The sequence below is a fragment of the Rattus norvegicus genome, chromosome 1 (genome assembly GCF_021556685.1).
Source record: "Rattus norvegicus strain SHRSP/BbbUtx chromosome 1, alternate assembly SHRSP_T2T, whole genome shotgun sequence".
NCBI classification, from domain to species: Eukaryota; Metazoa; Chordata; class Mammalia; order Rodentia; family Muridae; genus Rattus; species Rattus norvegicus.
The window spans coordinates 225,896,416-225,919,398 of record NC_141534.1 but is presented as its reverse complement, the minus strand read 5'-3'; the positions used below and the strand labels follow the sequence as shown (position 1 = coordinate 225,919,398).

At 46.3% G+C, this 22,983-nt stretch overlaps 1 protein-coding gene across 1 annotated transcript; it reads left to right on the top strand.

The window, feature by feature from the left end:
* The first annotated feature begins 449 nt into the window (after positions 1-449).
* Positions 450-22,304, top strand: Psat1 (phosphoserine aminotransferase 1). The gene is given in 9 exon segments (NM_198738.2): positions 450-526; positions 4,403-4,463; positions 5,968-6,037; positions 6,930-7,135; positions 8,050-8,222; positions 11,278-11,447; positions 16,576-16,704; positions 20,373-20,510; positions 21,276-22,304. Coding segments are annotated over 9 exon segments (1,113 nt in total). The 5' UTR covers positions 450-466; the 3' UTR covers positions 21,382-22,304.
* Positions 22,305-22,983: the final 679 nt, after the last annotated feature.

The window sequence follows — 22,983 nt, the reverse complement described above, 5'->3', positions numbered from 1 at the left end:
AAGGGTCTTAGGAAAGTGTAGTAAACTAATGGGGACTGGCTCTGGAACAAATGCTGCAGAGTTCTGCCTGGCTAGCTAGGGGTGGGGCAGGAGCAATGGGTTTGCGCGCCACCTCGAAGTTATTCAGAGGCCAGGGAAAGGGACTCTGCGCCCAGAGGTGTGCGAAGGCAGTAGGCACCTCGCCACGCGGGTGGCTGGTGCAATCCCCTGCTCTCTTGCGTTGACTGCTAAGGCGGGTTGAAATTCTAAACTCCAGGAGGAGCAATTGATCACACGCTCCGATAGTGAGCGCGGCCAATGGGGAGGCGAGCTTCTGAGTGAGAACCAATCAGTGCGCGTCCTGAGACAGCGAACTAATGGAGCGCCGACTCTGCAAGCTGAAGCCCGCCCTGCCTTTGCATCCGGAGACGCGGGCTGTTCGCGTGGTCTTTGCTCCTGCCACTTTCCCTTCTGTCGCCTTAGCACCATGGAAGCCACCAAGCAAGTGGTTAACTTTGGGCCCGGGCCTGCTAAGCTGCCGTACTCGGTAAGATGGCTGGGGTTCGGTCGGAGTGCCGGCATCGGGATGCGGGGCGTCGGGATGCGGCTGTTGAGATACATCGGTGAGCCGGAATGCCACCATGGGGAGATAGTTGCTAAGGCCGAAGTGTGCTCCTATGCACAGGTGTTTACCTGCAGCTTCAGTCAGGCCCAGCCTCTCGGCGGTGTAGCCTCAGCGGCTCCGGCGTGCACCGGCGAGCGTGGGAGTGTGAATGAATGAGCGGTCGGCTGGCAGGCCAGGGGGCGAGCACGGCTCCTTCCGGGGAGCGCAGTAAGCTCCGGGTGCTGAGAACTCAGAAATCGAAAAACTGCCGGTCTCTCCCTCTTGGCCCCCACCGAACTCACCCAGTCCTCAAACCTTTCTCCTGGAAACCTGCTTGTCTCCGCAGACTTTGAAAGGCTTTGGTCTGTTTGGCCAAGGTCCATTCACTTGATCCCGGTGCCATCCCGTCCCGTCCTGCGCGAGTTCCTCCCGCACCCCAGCTGTGCGGAATGAGATGCCTCTCGTGGCCTGCAGCCCATGGACCAGCTGCCCAAGCTGCTATCTGATAACCGGTTGCCACAACGCGCAAGCATGGCCAAGAATTGTACAATTATCTTTTGTTGAACCCTGGCGATCTCCCCGGGACACCACGGTCTCTGTTGGGTAGAAACAGGATCACACAGTGTGAGAGGGAGAAAGTTGCCTTACTTTTGTGGCAACAGCCGCACAATCGCACAATCGACAGGGTTTATTCTGCAGTCACTGCAGTCATCTTCCGTGACGTTCTTTGCTAGAACTGTGGGAACTTCTGGAGGCCTCCCCCAACCCCACTCCTCTGTGTTTTGGAGAGCTGTTTTTTTTTTTTTTTTTTTTTTTTTTTTTTTTTTTTTTTTTTTGCCAGGTTGGGTAAGGTAATGTCTCAGTACAGGCTAGCCCAGAATTTACTTTGTACCGCAAACTGGTTTTGAACTATTCCTTCCTCCACCTCCCAAGAGAGGGTATCTTAATTAGGGTTACTATTGCTGTGATGAAACACTGACCAAAAGCAACTTGTGAAAGAAAGGGTTTATTTCACTCACAGCTTTCTATAACAGTTCAAAGGCAGTGAGTACAGGAACCTGGAAGCAGGAGCTGATGCAGAGGCCATGGAGGGGTGCTGCTCTCCATGAATTTCTCAGCCTTTATAGGCTTAGGCACTTAGGACCACCAGCCCAGGGGTGGCACTACCCACAATGTCAAGTTGACACAAAACTAGTCAGTGTGTAGGAATTATGGACGTGCGGCTAACTTTAATGCAGGAGTCTTCTTGATTTAGTTGAATTATAAAGATTTGAGAAACTTTCAAAATTTTTGACTGTCCATAAAGAATAATGAAATTTATGAAATGCTGTGCCTGAGGCTGGAGAGATGGCTCGGGGCTCTAGCATTTGGCTAGAAGTCTTTTTTTTTTAAAGTGGTTTTGGTTGTAAAATAAATTTTTTTATTTTGAAAATCATGTGTATTCATGTGCGGGTGTGGGCGCATGAGTTCATGTGCCTGGAAGTGAGTTAGAGGTGGTTGTGAGCTAGCTGATGTGGGTTCTGGGGATCAAACTCTAGACTCCTGGAAGAACAGTGTGTCCCTTCTCTTCATGACTCTTCCTCCCGTGAGTTAAAGGAATGCACTTGGATGAGTGCAGAGCTGGACAGATGGCTTAGCACTTAAGAGTGGAGGGCCCAAGTTGGATCCCAGCACCCACTTTGGTTGGTTCACAACCACTTGTAAAACTCGAGCTCCAGGGTACTGGATGTCTTCTGCCTTCTGAGGGTATATGTATAAATAAATGAATAATAAAGTAAATCTATAAAAAGGAAAGAGAAGACTAACAAGTTCAAAGGTGGTATCAGGTGGGTGGTGAAGGGATCTGCGAGAGCTCTTGCCACTTGTAAAAGCAGGTCCTGTTTAATCTTGTTTAACATACAAAAAACAAGAATCTGTTGCAGGCATTTAAAAACAGGAATGTATTCACTAATATTTACTCAAATGTTTATTGATAGATACACAGAATTTACATATTGATATACATGTATATTGCACACACATGTATATGGCCAATGTAGTTTCAACATATAATTTTTTTAAAAAGATTTATTTATTATTATGTGAGTACACTGTTGCTGTCTTCAGACACACCAGAAGAGGGCATTGGATCCCATTACAGATGGTTGTGAGCCACCATGTGGTTGCTGGGATTTGAACTCAGGACCTCTGGAAGAGTAGTCGGTGCTCTTAACCACTGAGCCATCTCTCCAGCCCAATTTTTTTTTTTTTACACTAGATCGGCAGGATAGGATTCAGACCCTTTGACAAGGGTCTTCCACTACTAGTTAAAGTTACAGAACTTCTGTCTATGCCGGTTCTTAGCTAGTATCTATTTTTGTTTGAGATAAGGTCTCATTATATAGCCCTGACTAACCTGTTACTAATTATTTAGACCAGGCTGGCTTCAAACTCAGCTATCTGCTTGCTTCTGCTTCCCAAGTGCTGTGATTAAAGGCGTGTGCCACCACACTGTCTTGATGCCATCTCCGATTTGGATTCTTTATCACAGGATCTTTTGCAGTTGGTGTTTAATTTTAGAGCATTTATTTATCTGTCTTTTTTTGGAGAAAGGGTCTCTTTACAACGCTCTGGAACTCATGTAGACCAGGCTGGCCTTGAACTCAACAGAGATCCATCTGCTTCCGTCCTCTGAGTGCTGGGCCTAAAGGCCTGTGCCACCACACCTGGCCTGAGCCTTTCTTATGAATATCTTTTATTTACTTGCCAGGATCCATTTCTTGTCTCAGCCACATTCAACATGGAGACGTTCTTATTTAGCCAAACTGAGCTCTCTGGAGGTTTTAATGCTGTTTTTTTTTTTTGTTTGTTTTGTTTGTTTTTCTTGGTTTAGATAAGGAGGAGATATATATATATAATATATGTATATATTATATATATATATCTCCTGTTTTCTACTTCTCCCTCCACCCTTCCTTCTACTTCTGATTCTTTTATTCCTTTCCTTCCTCTCTCCTAATTTCCTTTCTCTTGGTGCTGGGGATTGAACCAAGGGCCCCCAGAGTGCCCAACACATCTTAAACCTCTGAGCTACATCCCTCCCTTCTGTTTTCTATTGCATTATAGGGGAATTGATATTGCTTATTTGATTTAATAGGAGAAATTTATGTGAACGATCGGTTTCCCAGTTAACGTCACATCAATAAATCCCCATGGCCCTTCGAAGGCTGCCTTATCAGAATGGAATAAATGTAGCCCACAACTGAATGAAAGTCTTTCAGTCTGGGTTGAATACATGTTCTCTCTCCTCCACCTCCCCCCGGCTTTGCTGGAAGTGAGACCTGGGTTTCCTGTGTGCTAAGCAACTGCTTTATCTCTATGTTTATCGATACTTTTGATTCTCATGAAGCCTCAGCTCCTGGAGTTTATCTTAATTCCCAGCAGGTTCTTTCCACTGCCACCCTGTCAGAATCCTTACTGCCCCCCACCCCCAACTCACCTTCCTGTATGATTTGGACATAGTTTTTGTTCCTGTTGGCCTCTGAGCTGAGAACTTTGTATGTTTAATAAGTGAGCCTTTAAGAGAGGGGTGAAAGGGATTTCCAGGGGGGCATGTTTTCTAGGAAATCAGTAAATTTATGTCTTTGCAAAAGCATCTTGACTCAATCATGTCACCTAACTTCAGGCTCTGCTGGTATAAGTTGTGCCTGTGAGGCTCTGGAGAGGGCAGGAAGGGGCTTGGCACCTTCCAGGCCTCTGCTTAGCTGTCCCCACCTCCCAGGCGTGAGTGAGAGGGAAAGTTGTGCACAGAATTTTGAAATCTTTCTTTTCTTCTCCCAGGTATTGTTAGAGATACAGAAGCAGCTACTGGACTACAAAGGACTTGGCATCAGTGTGCTTGGTAAGGTTTACTTTTGGATTCTGTTACTATCCCCAGTTTAAAAAGGGGCAATCCTTCCAGCCCAAGCTTGGCTCTGTATGGCCTTCCATACAGAGCAATAGGTTATAGCTACAATAGGAGATCCTATCTTAGAGGGGGGAAAAAAAAGGCAGGCATGATGACACACGCCTTTAATCCCAGTTACAGGTCCGTTTAGCTTTAAAGTCTTGGGTCACAGGTTTGCTGGAATCAAGGCTAACAAAACTTAAGTGTGCTCGAGAACTTTAGGCATAGCTCACTGGGTCGTACGTACTTGGTTTTCACTGAGCACAAGATGTGAGATTAGCAGATACTATACCTTTGCATAAGGGGCCACCAAGTATATGTAATATTGCTTCACATTCAGTATAAAGTTTATTTTGTAAGTTAAAAAGCTCACAAGCTTCTAGGAAGATCTTGCTCATTAGTAATTTCTTTATTAAATCTTTGCCTCTATGTTGTTTAGGAAGAGAACCTCCAAACTCTAAAATTTACACATCTGTCTATTTTCTTGCAAGTTGTATGGGCTGTACTGTGCGAAGGGACTGTCTTCCTGTGTTAATTTTTGTTCCTATGTGTTGGGGCTATTTTTTTTTTTTCTTTTCTTTTTTTTTCGGAGCTGGGGACTGAACCCAGGGCCTTGCGTTTGCCAGGCAAGCGCTCTACCACTGAGCTAAATCCCCAAACCCGTGTTGGGGCTATTCTTAAGTATCTTTCTTGTTTGTTTGCTCCTGTTTCCTTTTTTTTTTTTTTGGTTCTTTTTTTTTGGAGCTGGGGACCGAACCCAGGGCCTTGCGCTTCCTAGGTAAGCGCTCTACCACTGAGCTAAATCCCCAGCCCCCTGTTTCCTTTTTTTAAATTTTGATACAGGGTCTCTATGTATCTAACTATGTAGAACTGGTTGACCTGGACTGGCAGAGATTCTCCTGTGTGTGGTTCCCAAGTGCTGGGACTATAGGCGTTTGCCATCATGTCAGCTTTTTTTTTCCCCCTAAGATAAAATCTCCTAAAGTAGTCTAGACTGGTTTCAGACTCTTGACAGAGGCAATCCTCCTGCCTCAGTCTCTGAACACTAAGGTTATAGGAGGAAGCCACCGTGTTTGATCCTTCTTTTTAAAGACAGAATCAGCTACTGGCTCAGGTTGACCTTGAATCTAAGCCCTCAACCTCCTGAATGTGGGATTAGGGAAAGACGTGGGTATGCCATCACTCCTGCTTAGATCTCTGGTAGAGCAGGGTCCGATAAGATCGGTTAATGTGGCACTTGAAAAATCACTGTGCTGTGACCGTAGGAGTGAAATGTTACCGTTTCAGCATTAGTGTGAGCTCAGGAATTGTCCAGCCAGTGAGTGAGGATGTGCCTACCATCTAACTCAGAGCTTTCCTTAACAGTATTTCTCCATAAATTTTACAACCATTTTTATTTGGTATTAATACTTGAACTCTTTGTTGTTACTCTTTTGTTTTTGTTTCTTTGCTTCCACAGAAATGAGTCACAGGTCACCAGATTTCGCCAAGATTATTAGCAACACAGAGAATCTTGTGAGGGAATTGCTGTAAGTTTTAACAAGAGTGTGTGTGTGTGTGTGTGTGTGTGTGTGTGTGTGTGCGTGCGCGCGTGCCTGAGTATATGTATGTGCATCACATGGGAGCATGTAGAGGTCAGAGTAAGTGTTAGATCCCCTAGAGCTGGAATTCCAGACCGTTGTGACCAGTGCTGGGAGTTGAAGCTAGGTTCTCTGCAAGAGCAGTAAATGCTCTCAACCAGTGCGATCCAGCTCTCCGGCCCTATATTGTATGGTTTCTTAAAAGACCAACTTGTTAGTTTGTTCTCTGTGCCATAAGCCTGGGTGTCTACTACATTATTCTCTATACTGAGCACTTTGTTTAGAATGTCCGCAGTGGCCAAAATCATCATGATTTGAGCAAAGATCTAGGCCAGCTCTTACTGACCTGCTTTACTCACTGCTCATCCCCATAGTTGGGATTGGCCATAGTTGAATTCTGAGGGTTGCGCGGCAGAAGTGGAATTCCCTAAAGAAAAGCAGGGCATTTGGACCATCGTCAGTGTCAAAGCCATCAGTGTTAAACCTGTAAACAAATGACTACATTGGCTAAGGCAAAGTGGTAGCGAGATTTTACCGTATTTCTTTTTCTTTTAAGGTTTGTTTTGGATGTGTGTGTTTGCATGTATGTGTGCACTCACAGAGGCCCGAGGAGGACATTGGATACTCTGGAGCTGGAGTTACACATTTGTGAGCTGCTTGAATGTGGGTGCTGGGAACTGAACCTCTGTTCTCTGCAAGAGCAGACTGGGCGTTCACCCGCAGAGCCATCTCCCCAGCCACTGTAGCGTTAGATGGAAAGTGTGCATTTAGTGGAGCAGCCCTCACCTCCATATTTGACGTGTTCGTTTATGTATTTATGGTCCCGTGTTCTTATGCCTAGAGCTGTTCCCAACAACTACAAGGTGATCTTTGTACAAGGAGGTGGGACTGGCCAGTTCAGTGCCGTCCCCTTAAATCTGATTGGCCTGAAAGCTGGAAGGTGTGCCGACTACGTGGTGACCGGGGCTTGGTCAGCTAAGGCTGCGGAAGAAGCCAAGAAGTTTGGGACTGTGAACATTGTTCATCCTAAACTTGGAAGTTACACAAGTAAGTTCTGGGAACTGAAGCTGCCCGGCGAGGTGGTGGCTAGCCATCGCCCTTCCTGTTCCATTGCTACTGTCCTCCTGACAGTGGTGATCTCAGTTAGATTGTGTGGCTATGGCGGTCTCCTGACGCCTCCTTCAGAATGATGAGTGTCTTGCTTACCTAAAAGCCCAGGAACAGCTTGGTGTTTTTATGGGGAGATCAAGGGCCCCAGGGATGCTGCCATGTCTTAGTCGCACCTTATCTCCTCCATAGTAGACTGTAGTCTGGAACTCGGTCCCTTTTCTAGGAAGATGGCTGCAGTTGTTTTTCAGCTTGTTATAGTCTACGTTTCAGTGCCCTTGCTAGAACATCCCAATAATAGTATCATATACCCTGCTACGAAGCACTCACTGATTACCCTTAACGGTATACATTTGATTGGCTCTGCTGGAACCACAAGCACCCAGAATGGGTAAGCACTGGGGCCCTAAGAAGAAGCTAGTAGACACCAGCAGGTATAGCGTAGACGGATACTTGATGACAAGGAACTCTCAGATGACCGCCATTCCTTTTGTTGGTTTGTTTGGTCTTTTGAGACAGGGTCTTTCTACCTTGTTTGTCCTGGTGGTTTTGGTATAGCACAGGCTGGCCTTGAACTCAGAGCAGTGTTTTTTGCCTTAACTGTTCAAGTGTTGGATTACGTGTGTGCACCAGTGTGCCTCATTGGAATGCTGTGTGTGCCCAGTAAATGCTAAGAGGGTGATGGGTTTTCCCCAGCTTCGAGCAGTGGTGGCAGGAATGAGTGGGTAAGTCCGGGTTCTCGTCTGGTGCTTTGGAGTTAGTCTTCCCCTCAGGAAGTTAACCAGTGACATCAGTCTGCATGCAAAAAAAAAAAGGAAAGAAGTATGCAGTCTCAAATTTGCCCTCTGTGACAGAAATTCCAGACCCAAGCACCTGGAACCTCAACCCGGACGCCTCCTACGTGTACTTCTGTGCAAACGAGACTGTGCATGGCGTGGAGTTTGACTTCATACCTGACGTCAAGGGAGCAGTGCTGGTCTGTGACATGTCCTCAAACTTCTTATCCAGGCCAGTGGACGTTTCCAAGGTAGAGTGTGAAAGGTTGGTTTAGGGGACCAGTGAATGTTTCTTTGAGCTCTTTTGGTATATGAGCACACAGGAAAGACTTTGGGGAGTCTGGAGCCAGGATAGATGTCAGTAAATAGCTGACAGCTGCTTCTTTTATTATTACCTATCTGAATAGGTATCTGTGCTTGGGGCCTACGTCAGGCCTCGGGAACTTGCCCACCTTTGGCAGTGGCTCTTGAAAACTTGTTGGGCAGAACACTGGGGAGTGGCATGCACACTCCAAAGTCAGGTTACCAAACCCTGGTGTTTGTTCCTATGTGAGTTTGAATGAGAGAGGTGCACGTGTAGAGTCAGAGGGCAGCTTTATGGAGTTGGTTCTCTTTGTCCACCTTCTTGTGGCTCCTGTGGTTCCTGTGGTTCCTGGTGTGGCACTCAGGTTACCAGCTGAGCTATCTCCATTCTCCGCCTTTTTTTGTGGTGGTGGTGGTGGTGGTGGTTCTAAGGAAGGTCAGAAATCCTGCTAGACAATTCTAAAAAGAGTTTTAATTTTTAACACTGTGCCACCCTCCCCTCACCCTAATTTGGTAGTTTTGAGCCAGGGTCTCTACATGGTCTTATCCTTCACTGTCCTAGAACTCACTGTGTAGATCATGCTGGCTTTGAACTCACAAGAGATCCTCTGCCTATGGTGCTCCCCCTTTTTTTTTTCGGAGCTGGGGACTGAACCCAGGGCCTTGCGCTTGCTAGGCAAGCGCTCTACCATTGAGCTAAATCCCCAACCCCGGTACTCCCCTTTTTAATGTGGTAAAATATGTTTAAAACAGAATGTATTATTATAGTCATAGTTTAAAATTTTTTTAAGTCAACCAGGTATAGTGGAGCACCCCCTTAATTCCACAGCTTGGGAGGCTGAGGTAGGCAGATGTCTGAGTTCAAGGCCAACCTGGTCAACAAAGTGAGTTCAGGACAGCCAGGACCACACAGAGAAAATCTATTTCAAAACAACAACAAAAATTAAGTCTAAGTGCAGTGGCACCAACCTTTAATCACAGCATTCAAGAAACAGAGGCAGGGGGATCTCTTTAAGTTTACTGGCAGCCTGATTTATATTTTGAGTTCCAGGCTAGCCAAAGGTATGCAGTGAGACTCTTTAATGTGTGTGTGTTATACATACATACATATATGCATGCACACACACACACACACACACACACACACATTTACCTACTGTTACTATGTCTGTGTGTGCACGATGCACACTTGCCGTGGCATGCATGTGGTTGGTGGGCTCTTTACCGTCTGGACTACCTCACCGGCCCCATTTTGTCTGCTTGTAGGCGTGCAGCTCAGGGGTGTTAAGCACATTCACATTGCTCCACAGCCTTCACCTCTGTCCAGCTCCAAGAACTTTTCAGATTTTGTACTGAAACTTTGTCCCATTAAAATTTCACACCCCAACCTTTGCCAACCACTATTGAGCTTCGTGAATTTGTACTCAAGGGACCTCCCATAAATGGGATCATATTTGTCCTTCAAGGCTTCGCTTAATTCACTGGTGTCTTCATGGCTTTATGTTGTGGCCAATATCTGAACTTTAGTTTTAGACTAATGTTCCATTATTTATGTTTATAATATTTGGTTTATAGCCATATTCTATGTCTTTAAAGAAGGGTCTTACTACATGGCTCAGTCCAGGCTACTGTCACCTTTTGTGCTGGGACTGCACATGTCTGGCTGCTCCAAACCATGTCACTTGTAAACCATACACCCTATACCTACTTGGTTTCCCAAGGATTTCATGGGGGATAAAGAGGCAGGTCGTATCTCGCATAACAAAATGTTAGACATTGGTATATTTGAAAATTCCCCTGCAGTGAGTGTCTTACGCCTGTTGTTTGCAGTGCCCCCTTCAGATCAACTCCTGAGTCTTTCTAAGTGGAAGTTCATATTGATTAATTTTGACCTAAATGTTTTTTAGATTGATTAATTTTATCTTGCTGAGCGGATGCTTGGCCTGCCTGTATGCGTGTGTACCACAGACGTGTGTTTGATGCTGGCAGTGGTCAGAAGAGGAGCACACTATGTGAGTCCTGGGAACTGAACCCAGGTCCTCTGAGAAGCAATAAGTCCTCTCAACCACTGACCCATTCTGCAGCCCATTGATTTACATTTTTAAAAATTTATATTTTAACTATTTCAATATTTAATGGAAATATGTAACTGAAATATTTGTCATTTCAAATTATGAAAACAGTAGTTGTGCAAAATAATTTTTTAGATTAAAAGATAGTATTTCATTTTGGTTACCAAAGATTGGAGGTCCCATTTTATTTTATTTTTCAATGTTGTGTGTGAAGCCCAGGCTTTATGCATGATAAGCCTGTTTTATTACTGAATTATACCTTAATCCAGAGGGTCTTATATACCAGATTAGCTTTGAACTCACTATGAAGCCAAGGGTGACTTTGAACTCCATATCTTCTGCTTGCATTTCCCAAGAACTGGGATTAACAATTGTGTACCACCAAGCCTGGACCAGAAGGCCTATATTATTATTTAGTCAAAATAATTTCTTGTTATATGTATATTAGTGTATGTATATACAGGGGCCATGTGTGCTCTTTGAGTCCTCAGAGGTCAGAAGAGGGTGTTAGAACCCCTGGAACTAAAGTTAGACGTTTGTGAGTAACTGTGTGGGTGCTGCGAAACAAACCAGGATCCTTTGTAAGGGCAACAAGTGCTCTTAACTACTGAGCCATCTCTCCAGCTCTGAGAGGGCCTGCTCTAAAGCCTGGTTTGGAAGCAGGACAAGGATTGCGAGAGCACGAGTATGTCGCAGGGCTTCACAGTCCTGGGTGTGGGAAACTTCCTCTGGGCAAAGGCCAGGCCTTGGGTCTCAGAAGTGCTGGCTTGCTTTTTGGGTAGAGATTTCTGTAGTATGACATGCTTCTAGGCAGAAATGGGTCGCTTTATTGAAAGCTATTAGGGGAAAGCTAGATCTTGGCGTGCGTGGCTTAGGGTTGACTGACTACAGATGCTTCTAAAATAGCCAATGTTTCTTTCTCTTTTTAAAGTTTGGTGTGATTTTCGCTGGTGCTCAGAAGAATGTTGGCTCTGCTGGGGTGACGGTAGTGATTGTCCGTGATGACCTGCTGGGGTTCGCCCTCAGAGAGTGCCCATCAGTCCTTGACTACAAAGTGCAGGCTGGGAACAACTCTTTGTATAACACACCTCCATGCTTCAGGTAATTCTGGGACTCTGGAGTCTTCTGTTCAAGCAGAGGCAAAGTGGAGTGTACTTCATTAGCCAGTGACCCAGGAGCCCCAGACACACTTCAGCAACCTTTGTCCAGCTCGCCTCTAGGCACTGTTTGGTCAGTTTTTCTTGCTACTGCCTTTGGTAAAGATGACAGCCTCTGTTTTTGCTTGGTCTCGATAATCTAGGCGCCGACTGTTGACCATTAACCCATAAAGTCTCTACAGATAAAACGCCATGGACTGTGTCTCAAACATGGTGACTTTCCAGGAGGAACAGGGTCAGGCTAGGGCAAGTGTGTTGGAGCTCTCTCCTTCTGCTGTAGAAAATGACTCTCACACACACCAGAAAGGGAAGAGTTTGCTGTTAAAATCCAATTGGACATTTCCCTTGTGTTTCTGTGTCACCCACCTGATACAAAACAGTCTCCTGTCTCCACCCTGACCCCCAGTGTTTTGGGATTAACTCTCCTGATCATTCCTTACTCTTGGACCTTGGACTGAAGATGTTTCTACGATGAATGTTGTCCAAGGGGTGGGGTGGGGTTCACTTCTATCTCACATTACCCTGCTTATTTTTGGGGTTCTAGGCAGTGGAAAACTGAAGCCACGGGTACCAATGGGAACCCAACAGTTGGATTCCTAGAGGAGCAGTTGAGGTACCAGGCTGTGTGGGCAGGAGGTTAGAAGGTAGACCTACATCCCTGCCTTATAGTTCTCCAGGGTGAAGCTTTAGAAGACTGAGTTTAAAGAGAGGCGATGGGCATGTTTACATGTGGTTTGTTAAGTTACACTGAACACTTCCTTGTGAACAGTGAGAGAACAGGCCAGATGTCTGGTGGGAAGTGGAAAAGGCTGGACACCTAAAAAGTCCACATGCCAGCCCCTGGGCTAAGCCTCTGAAGGCCTTGGCCTTCTTTCTCAGATTGTAGTGGTGTCTCCAAGCACCAAGGTTGGTGAATATGTAGATTGAAACTGAGCAGATGCAGAACAGGTAAAAGGTAGGGCTTGGTGGTTATCCCAGTACCCCCTGCCTCATTCTTATCTTTGTTGATAAGACAATGTGACTTAAGTACTCAAAGTTCCCTATAGTGCTTTATCATTCATGGATAGAAAATGGCTCACCTAGAGCCATCTTCCCGTGGAGATGACGGGGTGTTCGGGGCAGGGGAGGTAGCCTCAACCCTCTCCACTCCACACGTAGGCAGATAAGGATGGAGACTTGTCCAAGTGATGTTCTTTGTTTTCTTTGTTTGGTCAGAGCCCTGAGACTGTGGGCCCTGGGAACTGTTTGACTCTTCTGGATAAACTGGGCCATGAATTGTTGTCGGTAGCTTTATGCAGGAACTGGGCCGGAATGAAGGAGTGTGATGGCATCCTTTTTTAACACATTGGTCGAACATTCTCAGTCCTTTTAGAGAAGATACTAAACAACCCTTTGAATTTCATAAAACACTTCTTACTTATGCATATCGAGATGTTAAGCATTGTTTTTATCTCCAATGTGAGGGAAAAATGTCTTTTATCCAATTATCTTATTTCAGTTGGTGACAATATAGACATGGTGACATACCTGTATCCCCTGGCTTAGGAGACAGAAGAATCGGGAGTTCAAGGTCATTTGCCAAAGGTTTAGCTAATGCAGGGGTGACAGATAGCCTGTGCAGAGGCTCTTTGGGGAGGGGCGCAGCTGGAACCCTCAGGTGATGGGAGCTGACCTTAGGACCAGCTGTGTGAAGGCGTTCACAGGCTTCTAACAGAGGTATGAGACCCAGATCCCATCTGGAGCTCATCTGCAGCCTGGAGACTTCTGGTGACCTTTCCTAAACTCTGACACTGACATGCAGGGTATAATTTATATTGTTTTAATATATTATATATATAAATAGCACCCACTCAGCAAAAGTTTCCAAGTTACTAGGGAAACACTGCCTGCCTATCCAGTCACTCCTCATTAACCATCACTCTTTTCAGGACCTACCCCCTACTCCCTGCAAGGAGTCCAAAGTTCTTAGGTGGTCAAATCTCTTTAAAAAAATGGCCTAGCATATAGCTGTGCACACCCTCCTTCATGCTTTAAGCCTTCTCTAGGTTATTTATGATACCTAATATAAGTGCTCTAAGTAACTTATATACTGTATTGGGAAAGCAGTAATGACAAGGAAAGGATTTGTTTGCATTCATTCTAGACTCTGATTTTGAAATCTTTTTCTGTACAAGGTTGGCTGAACCCATGGTTGCCAAATTCAGGAGTTTGAAGAGGTCACATGTATGCCATCATCTGTTAATTGTGTCAGTGAACTGTGACCCACGCTCTTTAGACTTGTGTGGTTCCCTTTTCAACCCAGCAGTGCACTGTGGGCATTCTGCTGTGAGGTTAAATGCAGGTTAGATGCTGCCCCTTTCCACTGACCTTTTCATGGCTGGATGCAGAGGACATTTCAGGTAGGCTAGGTGGTAAGCTATTTGGTGTGTTTGTAGGTAGCCAGCTTAGAAGTAGAGGCATCAGCCAGTTAAAAGTGTTCACCCATGGTGGAAAGAATTGGACCCAAGCTGTGGATCCACCTAGCATTGTAAGGCTTCGATGGTTTCAAGAGCTTTTGCTTTAGAGGATAGAGATTTGAGCTAGTAAGGTAGAAGCCCAAAAGACCGGTGATAAGCATTCACCTGGGTCCTAGCAGTGCTTAGCCAGGAGTGGGGTGAGAAAGCAGGCAGCAGCTTTCTCCCCAGGGCTGGCTTTATTTTCTAAGCAGCCTGCTTCCTTTAGATCCAGCTGCTGCTTGCTGAGGCCTTGGAGACCCAGGCTAAGGGGACTGGCTGCAGGCAGTCTGTAGAAGTGTGTTGGCTTTCTGCTGCTTTGGCCTGCTCAGGTCCTAAGAAGTGTATGGGCAGCAAGCCTGAACATAGGCTCACGTGTTGACCCTGAGGTCTGGCTGAGACAGGCCCTAGCTGGTTTGGATTTTCTTAGAGGATCTACAGTTTTGAAACAGAGGAATAACAAAGCATCAGGTAAAAAGTGACCATGGTTTCCTAAAAGTGTTAGTCAGGATTCTACTTGGCTCTGGTAGCCTGGGAGGTTCTGTGGTTCATAGGTGAGTGGGCTGTAGACGCAGGTAGGAGCAGTTTGCGGTTATGTACTTCTTGTAATGTCCCTGTGTGTCTGGTGTTGCTTTCTGTTGCCTTCTGGGAAGAAACTCCTGGGTTCTTGGCCCACCTGGTTGAGACAGCGAATGACCAATCAGTCCATGTCAGAGGTTTCTGAGGGCAGCCCTTGGGCTGTCAGAGCTCTGCAGAGCTTTGGCTGCTGGCCCCAGGCCCTGTGTAGAGCACGGGGTTTGTGGGAGATAAGAGATTTTACACTTGGCTCAGAAAGGGATAGTCCTTGTTATGGCTGGGCCTCTTAGAACCAGGAACACAAATCTGCCATGGCCTACTACAACATGTTAGTCAACAGGGGCATCCCTGTCACCATTTTTGCTCAGTCTTCCTTCCCATCAGACTTTGCAGCTCCCATAGATCACTTTTATTCTACACCTGGACACAGCTACACTATAGAGCGAATGGACCTGGGAGCTGACATCTGCATAGTCCAAGCTCAAGGAGGACAGGAGACCCGCTCCTGCTCTCTGGGCTTTCAGTGAGGGGTATGTGGGATCTTTTTAAAGGGAATCAGAAGATAGTTGGCAAACACCTGCCATTCTCAAATTCCATTTAATTCCAGCTTAGTGTGGGTACCTAATGGCTACCATTTGTGTCGGCTGCTCTTGCCGGATTCTGTGCCAAGCATGGGTTTGTGGGAGATAAGAAGTCTGAACACTTGGCTCAGAAAGGGATAGGCCTGTGTTTTGTGGCTGGGCCTCAGAACCAGGGACACAAAGCTTACACCATCTAATCTCCAGTTCTTTTCCTTTTTCTGCTTCGTTTTGAGAACAGTCTTGATCTGTGGTTCAGGTTGGCCTTGAGCTCTCTATGTAGTCCAGGCTGAACATCCTTCCGCCTGCCTCAGTCTCCGACTCACCAAGGTCACAGGTGGGCTGCTCTCCATTTCTGAGCCTTTCTTCTCTAGCCAGCATGTTGGCTTCTCTGTTTAGCTAGGGATGAGATCTGCTGGGGCTCATCTTCTACCTGGGATGTGCTAGTTCTGCCTCTACCCACCCCGGATTGGAAGATTCCAGGGAAGCTGCTGATTGGTGTAGTTAAGCCTCATGTCTACCTCTTATGACCAGGGGAGCAAATCTTGCAGCTGATTCTGTATGTGGGATATGGGGTAACAAGATAGGCTAGGCCACTACCAGGTATCCACCACAGGTAGTGATGATACCGTGTCCTCAAAGGTGAAGACAAGGCTTACGTTTTCATGGTGACTAGTCCCTTGTGGTGTGTCTGGACGGTGATGGAATCTGTGGTGTCCGTCACTGCCCACCTCTGCCAGGTGAGGCACTGACCCGGGACTCTGGGATAGAAAAGAACAGTGTGTGCTTCCAGCCCTGTAGCATTAGAGTCTAAGACATAGACACGGTCACAGAAGTTTAGAATAAATAAGTGGAGTGGTCAAGCAAAAGCAAGGCAGACCCCACAACCCTGTGTGGATCACACATAGGACCAAGGGACTTGGGGGATTCAGGAGGTGTGGAGAGCTGGCTTAGGGTAGGGTTGGGAAGACAGTCCAGAGCAGTGGTTCTCAACCTTCCTAACCATGCCACCCTTTAATCCAGTTCCTCGTGTTGTGCTGACTCCCAGCCATAAAGTTATTTTCGTTGCTACTTCATAACTGTAATTTTGCTATTGTTATGAATTGTAATGTAAATATATGTGTTTTCTGATGGTCTTAGGCAACCCCCATGTAGGAGTTCTTCAGTCAGGGTTGTTACCTGCTGGTCTAAAGAGATGGGGATATGTGGTCCCCATTTGCAGGGGGCCTAGAGGGTCCTCTTTAGAGTATCACATGAGCTGCGGCCGCATTGGCTTAGTCTGTGGCACGCTCTTTGGTGGTCTGCTTTTATCCATTTGTAACGATGCTAACAGTGTCAGTGTGACTCCCAATACCGGTTTGCTTACATGTCCTTTTGGCTTTCGCAGAGGTGAGCTTAATGGTGTTATGTTTTACCCCTGCTTTAGCATCTACGTCATGGACATGGTCCTGGAATGGATCAAGAACAATGGTGGGGCCGCAGCCATGGAGAAGCTCAGCTCCGTCAAATCCCAAATGATTTATGAGATTATTGATAATTCTCAAGGATTTTATGTGTAAGTCAATGCGTTGTATCTCTTATGAATTGAAAACTCTTCTCCTTGAAACTTACCTGGTATGCTGGTGATGATGGTCCCATGCCTCATGAGCAGAGGTAGGGAAGTTCTTTGCTCTTATACCCCATGCTGGAAAATGCAACAAATGCAGGTCATGTCCCCAAATACTCTGACTTGGGGAAGTATGCATTGCTGTCCGGGATAGGACCCCTCTCTGCTCCTTCCTCCCTTGTGACACTGGAAAGCTGTTGCAGGAAGCTATCAGCCTTGCCCAAGGTTTCCTATTGGTCCCTCATGTTGTAAATCCCTGCTTCTGATACCCATCTCCCCGTGTGGGCTTATGCTCATGCACACACAGACACTTTGCTTGTAGAGGTCAGAGGACAACCTCCTTGTCAGCCATTCCTTTCCATTTTGTTTGAAACACAGTCTCTTTGTTCTTCATAGTAACATTTACCAGGTTAACAATCCCATGAGCTTCCGGTGATTTTTCTCCCATCTCAGAAGTTGTGGGATTACAGATGCATTCTGCCCCACCAGACATTATGTGGGCTCTGGGAATTTGAACTCAGGTTCTCATACAGTATAAACCATCTGCCCACTGAACCCCCTTCTATCAAAGTTCACTGCCTCCTTTCTTGTAGGACAGGTGTCTCCATCGCTCACCTGCAGTCTGAATGAGATGGGCTATGGCAGTATTTATCTAGTTAAATATTTTCATGCCAGGGATGGGCGATCATGTGTTGCTCATTGGCTGCATTTGTGAGGTCTAGACCATACATAGATCTTGTAGGCGCTGCCTAGGACTGCTGTAAGAAAACATCCATGAACTTAGCAGCTTTTAATGACAGAATTTCTTAGTTTTAGAAGCCCAGAGTTTAAGATCAAGATGTCTTGGGTTTGGTTCCCTTCAGAAACTCTTGGAAGAATCTCTCTTCTCTTCTAGCTTGTTCTTGGCTTAAGCTGTATTATCTTGGTCTTGGTCTCTAGGGCCTTTTCCTTTCTTGTTTTCCTTTTTTCTTTTTGTTTATTTTTTACAAAACTAAACCATGTGACTTATGTGTCCCCAATACGTCAGGTTTTTCATGTTTTCACTATGTATCCCTAGCTGGCCTTGAACTTTCTATGTCCCTCAGACTGGCCTTGGATTTGTCCTGCCTTCCTTTAGCAGGGGCTGGGATTATAGGCACGGGCTGACACTCCCACCTTTCATGATAGCTTCCTGAAGATCATTGTCATCATCTTGTCTGCAAAAGACAAGTGTTCCAAAGAGATCAGATTCATGAATTCTAGATGACGAGAGATGGACATGTGTCCACTATCCAACATGGCACACCAAGCTTTTCACTATAATGGCAGACGGGATGCACCTAGAGTTGTACCTCGGATTTAGAAGCATCATGGATAGAAAGGCATTTGATCTTCCTTAGCCCTCAGATGGGCACAGATGTTCGTTGGCCATATATCATGTGATCTGTTGTGAATGTGTTATATTGATATATCCAGTTCCATGTATATGCATAAACATTTATACTCAGTGAGCAAACCAGAACCTCCATTTTTAATGGTCATGATTTTTTTTTAAAGATATATTTCCTCAGACACACCAGAGGAAGGCATCAGATCTCATTACAGAGGGTTGTGAGCCACCATGTGGTTGCTGGGATTTGAACTCAGGACCTCTGGAAGAGCAGTCAGTGTTCTTAACCACTGAGCCATCTCTCCCGCCCTGTCACGGTTCTTTGAGGTTTACTCTGTTGTAATAGATGTATCTGCTGGACAGTAACTTGCACTTGCTTGAGTATTTCATGGGCCACATGGAATAGAAAAGACTGATTGATGCTGCAGTTTGTGAGGGTGAAGGGTACATGGCATTCTTGGATAACTAGACCAATAAAACATGGGCCCATCACTTTTCTCTTAACATGCCCCTACGTGGGGCGCCATCTGTTGTTGTAAAATTATTAAAAAAAAAAAAAGCTGTCTTTCATCCCCTACTAGGTCCGGCACCGCAGTGCACCAAGATATCTGGTAGATATCTTGCCAGAAACACACATGCCAATTCCATGATGGCTTAGTGTTTCTAGCCACCACACACTCTCTTAAACTTAAATCGCTACATGAAAGAACACACAGCACAATAACCTCTGATCCAGTTGATAAGATACAATTGCCCACCTAGACATACAAAGCCCTGTACAATCCATCCCTTAAGAATATTCACAACAACCTATAAATACACAGAGTGGAATCTTAAAGTCAGCCTCCATGTTCTCTCTGCGGCTTCCTCTGTAGTCTCTTCTGTTCCAGTTTCCTCCTCTTCCCTCAGACTTTTCTCCCGCCCATCCTTCCTTCTCATCCAATGACAGGCCTCGTTGTCTCTTGTACCTGCCTTTACCTCTGTAATGAAATCATCCCACACATGTCAGTGGGAACTCTTGGCTTACAGTGGCTCTCTAGCCACTAGCTGGGATTACAGAGGTGTACCACCATGTTGGCTTTCCATGAGTGCCTGGTTTCTGAATTCAAGTCTTCATGCTTGCACAGCAAGTAATTGACTGACTGAGCCATCTCCCCAGCCCCCATACTATTTTTCTAAACCAGAGATCTACTACTGTGCAAACTCACTAGCCCTCATCCTCATTGGATGTAGTCAAATGCCAGAAGAGTGTCTGCAGTCTCTCCATGGACAGGGCCATGTGCCTCCAGACATCCTTCCCAGGAGTCCAACATGCTCACTGAGCCAGAGCTTGGCAGGCTCCTCCTCCACACAGTCCTCCCATCCCTCTTCCTCCTCTGCAATCAATTCCCTATTTCTGCATGGTCCACTCCTCAACACTGCTCCACAAGGCTGCCATTTTGGAACTTCGTCATCCTCTCCAGCTCACCCCTCTCCTCACCTGGAAGTCCGATCCCCTCTGCCATCTTTCCCTTAGAGGAGAACGACCGAGTCCCTTCTTAGTCTTGTAGGAGGGACATGAGGCTGTGCGTGATGTGTCTGTGATGTGATTGTTTCCTGTCATTTCCTCCTTTCATGGCAGGGTGGGTGATCAGCAGGCATGAGCTACAAGTCCAGATTTTGGTCTTCAGCCACGTGAAGGCCCAGCTTGTCTGCTGCCCTGGAGAAGGGACTATTTACTCATGCTGTGTGGCTGACATGTGCTCGTAGCTCTGTGAATGACCCACTCAGTTGTCACAGATAGTGTGAAACAGAGACAGTGCTGCCTCTAATGTTCAAGTGAAGGGACCAAGTCTGACAGAGATTAGATACAAGTTATACAAGTGAATGCTAGCCTACTGCTATGTGAATGAGGCTTTCCCCCACTGGTAAATTAGAACATCTGGGGAAGAGTTTGTTTGCTTTCATTTCCTTCTTTTTATTCATCTGTTTAGTTCTGAGACAGGATCTTATTTAGCCCCACTGGCCTTGAAATCACCATGTGGTAGAGATGACCCTGAACACTGATCCTCGTGGTTCTTCCTGGAACTTCCTGGGACTTCCTAGTTCCTGGGTTTACCAGCTTGTACCACCAGAACCTCGTACATGTTAAGCACTCTGTCAGCGGAATGCCAGCCCCAGCCCTCCATACTGTTTAATAAGCCTGTACATTTGTCGATGACATTTCAGCTCTTAGAAACATCGTTGGGATGATAAACATGCTTTTCAGGTGTCCGGTGGAGCGCCAGAATAGAAGCAGGATGAACATTCCGTTTCGCATTGGTAACAGCAAAGGGGATGAAGCTCTGGAGAAGCGATTTCTTGACAAGGCCGTAGAACTCAACATGATCTCCTTGAAGGGGCACAGGTAAGTGCGCCTTGTCCCCAGGCCTGTCAGAGGCAGAAAGCAGCAAACGCAGGACTTACATAGACGAGGGTAGCGATTACAGACTTGCTGGGGAATAAGCCCGCTTCTGGCTGGGTTGCAGTGCGTCTTGCATGGGGTTTCATCAGCACCGAAGGTACCTCTGGTTGGGCCGCCTGCTCCACTCTGGTGTTAACGGACGTCACTGGGCTCAGTTGAACATCAGGTTCTCTGAACAGGAGACAGGCAGCAGCAGAGTGCTCTGTCTGTGGTTAGAACCGTTGCATAGCGTAGCAAGTGGCATGGCCCCCAAACCCAGTCACCCTCTTCATCTGGATTTCTTTTCCCCATCCCCTCATTTAGTTCCTTCTTTATCAAAGGTGCGATCAAAGCCCCGTGTATGCACGCATCTCTGGAAATGCCCAGGGAAACCCATTCATTTGTACCAATAACACGCCAACAGCTACATTCAAACCATAGTTCGTTTGAGGTCATTCAGTGGGAGCGTGGTGGATGATCTTCACCACAAGGGATTTCCTCATGACTGGGAAGCTTCATGCTCCCTGCGGGAATGGTTTCAGGTGGGAGCAGGCGGTTAGCGAAGGCTGTGCCGTGCCAAAGCTGAGATGCCTATTACGTTTCCTGTTCTTCTGTGATGTTGAGGTTCAAACCTGCAGCCTTCCTTATATACGGTAGGCGAGGGCTTTAGCACTGATGAGCCTTCTCCCGATTTTCTTAGTCTTACTGGTCTGGTCTCTGTTGTTCTAGGTCGGTGGGCGGCATCCGAGCGTCTCTGTATAATGCTGTCACCACTGAAGATGTGGAGAAGTTGGCTGCCTTCATGAAGAACTTTCTGGAGATGCATCAGCTGTGAATGTGACCAGCCTCACCCCCGTGAGCAGCGTTCAGAGTAACTCGGGGTTTTCTACAGAAACTTAACAGACATGGACTCTTTCACATACGTGCTTTTTACAGATTTCTTTTTTCAAAGAATAACCACTAAGCCACGGGGCTCTGCAGAGCCGAGGAAACTCCCAGCTAACGGACACCTTCACTCCTACTCGGCCTGGAAGCATTTTGAAAGCTTTCCTGTTGCTTTTCTAATGAATTCAACCTGTCTGTCATCTTTGCTCCTTTCTCTAGGTGGGTTGAAGGACTTGCCTTGGACTTTTCCCTGCTGGTTCCAACTGGTTCTTTATCGTTAGGAGCGTATCCCAAGGAGGTTGAGAGGTCCTATGTGCTGGACGGACAGCTGTGAGTCGGCCAGGTTCTGCAGCTGTTGGTTAAAGTCAGCAGTGACTGATGAGCATTCTGGATCTGTGTACTGCAATTCCCATAAAAAGACAGGCATGATAGGCCGTGTTTATGGAGTGGGAACTTTTTTAAACACCATACGGTTTATATCTATGCTTTTGAATTTCTAATGAAACAGTTCTGTAGAGGCTTTTCAGAGTTCGTTCAGCCCGTGACTTTGTGCATGACCGTCGTCTGTTGTGGACACTGGCACCCTCCACCTACTGCCTTTTAAAGCTGCTTCATGAGAAGGATCTAGGAGTTCCATGATTTACTTTTCTTGCCACAAGTAGAAGAAATGGTTGTTTCTTTGCTTTTCGGTTAGGCTGTTAAACAAAACTCAGTTACACCCCCACCCCCAAACTGTGATCGCATGGCTGTTTTTGTAGTTTAACCAGGGCAATCTGTACATTCCAGATCTTTGCTGAGGTCTTTTCTGGTTGTTCATGTGTTAGTGTTTTCGATTGACGATATGAAGAACATTAAAGTCCTGAGTCATCTAAACGGTTGCCTGCGAATGATTCTGCTCGCTTTTTCAGTCATGCTGCCTTTAAACATTCCGACGGGAAGCCCAGGGTTTAAAATTAGCCTGTGATAGGGTGATGCAGCCCAGACAAAGGTGTCAGGCTTAGTTCTTGTGCTGTTGCTTGCCTGTTACTTTGGAACACACAGTCAGCAGAGTCCCTTCCAGTACAGCTCCCAGGGGATGGTTCTGTGAACTCTGTCCCTGTTAGCCTAGAAAAAAGCACCAGCCCGGTTTTGAGCTCATCCTTTCCATTTGATTGCACAGGGAGAGAGAAGACACTGATTACCTAGTTCCCCTGGTCAGCTCATTTGTGAAAAATTGAAATAACACCCAGCATGGCAGGATGTGTATATTTAAAACAAACTCTCTTCTCGTCTGAAGAATGCCAAGAGCCAGTTTGATCATTCAGGGTCACAAACAGCACTGGTACTCAGTTAAACCCCCTTTCCATGTGCTTGTGAACACCCATTTTCTCTATCCACTTCAACCCTTCATGTCGCAGCCAGCCCTGCTTTGGAAGCCATGGGATTATTCGAGCACCTCATCTCTGCCCCACCCACTCCTCCCACCACAGCTGCTTGGACTGACTCTCTCTCTGCTCTGTGTGCGGGTACGTGAGTGATCCAGGCTTTTTAATGTGGCTGTCAGTGCTTCCTA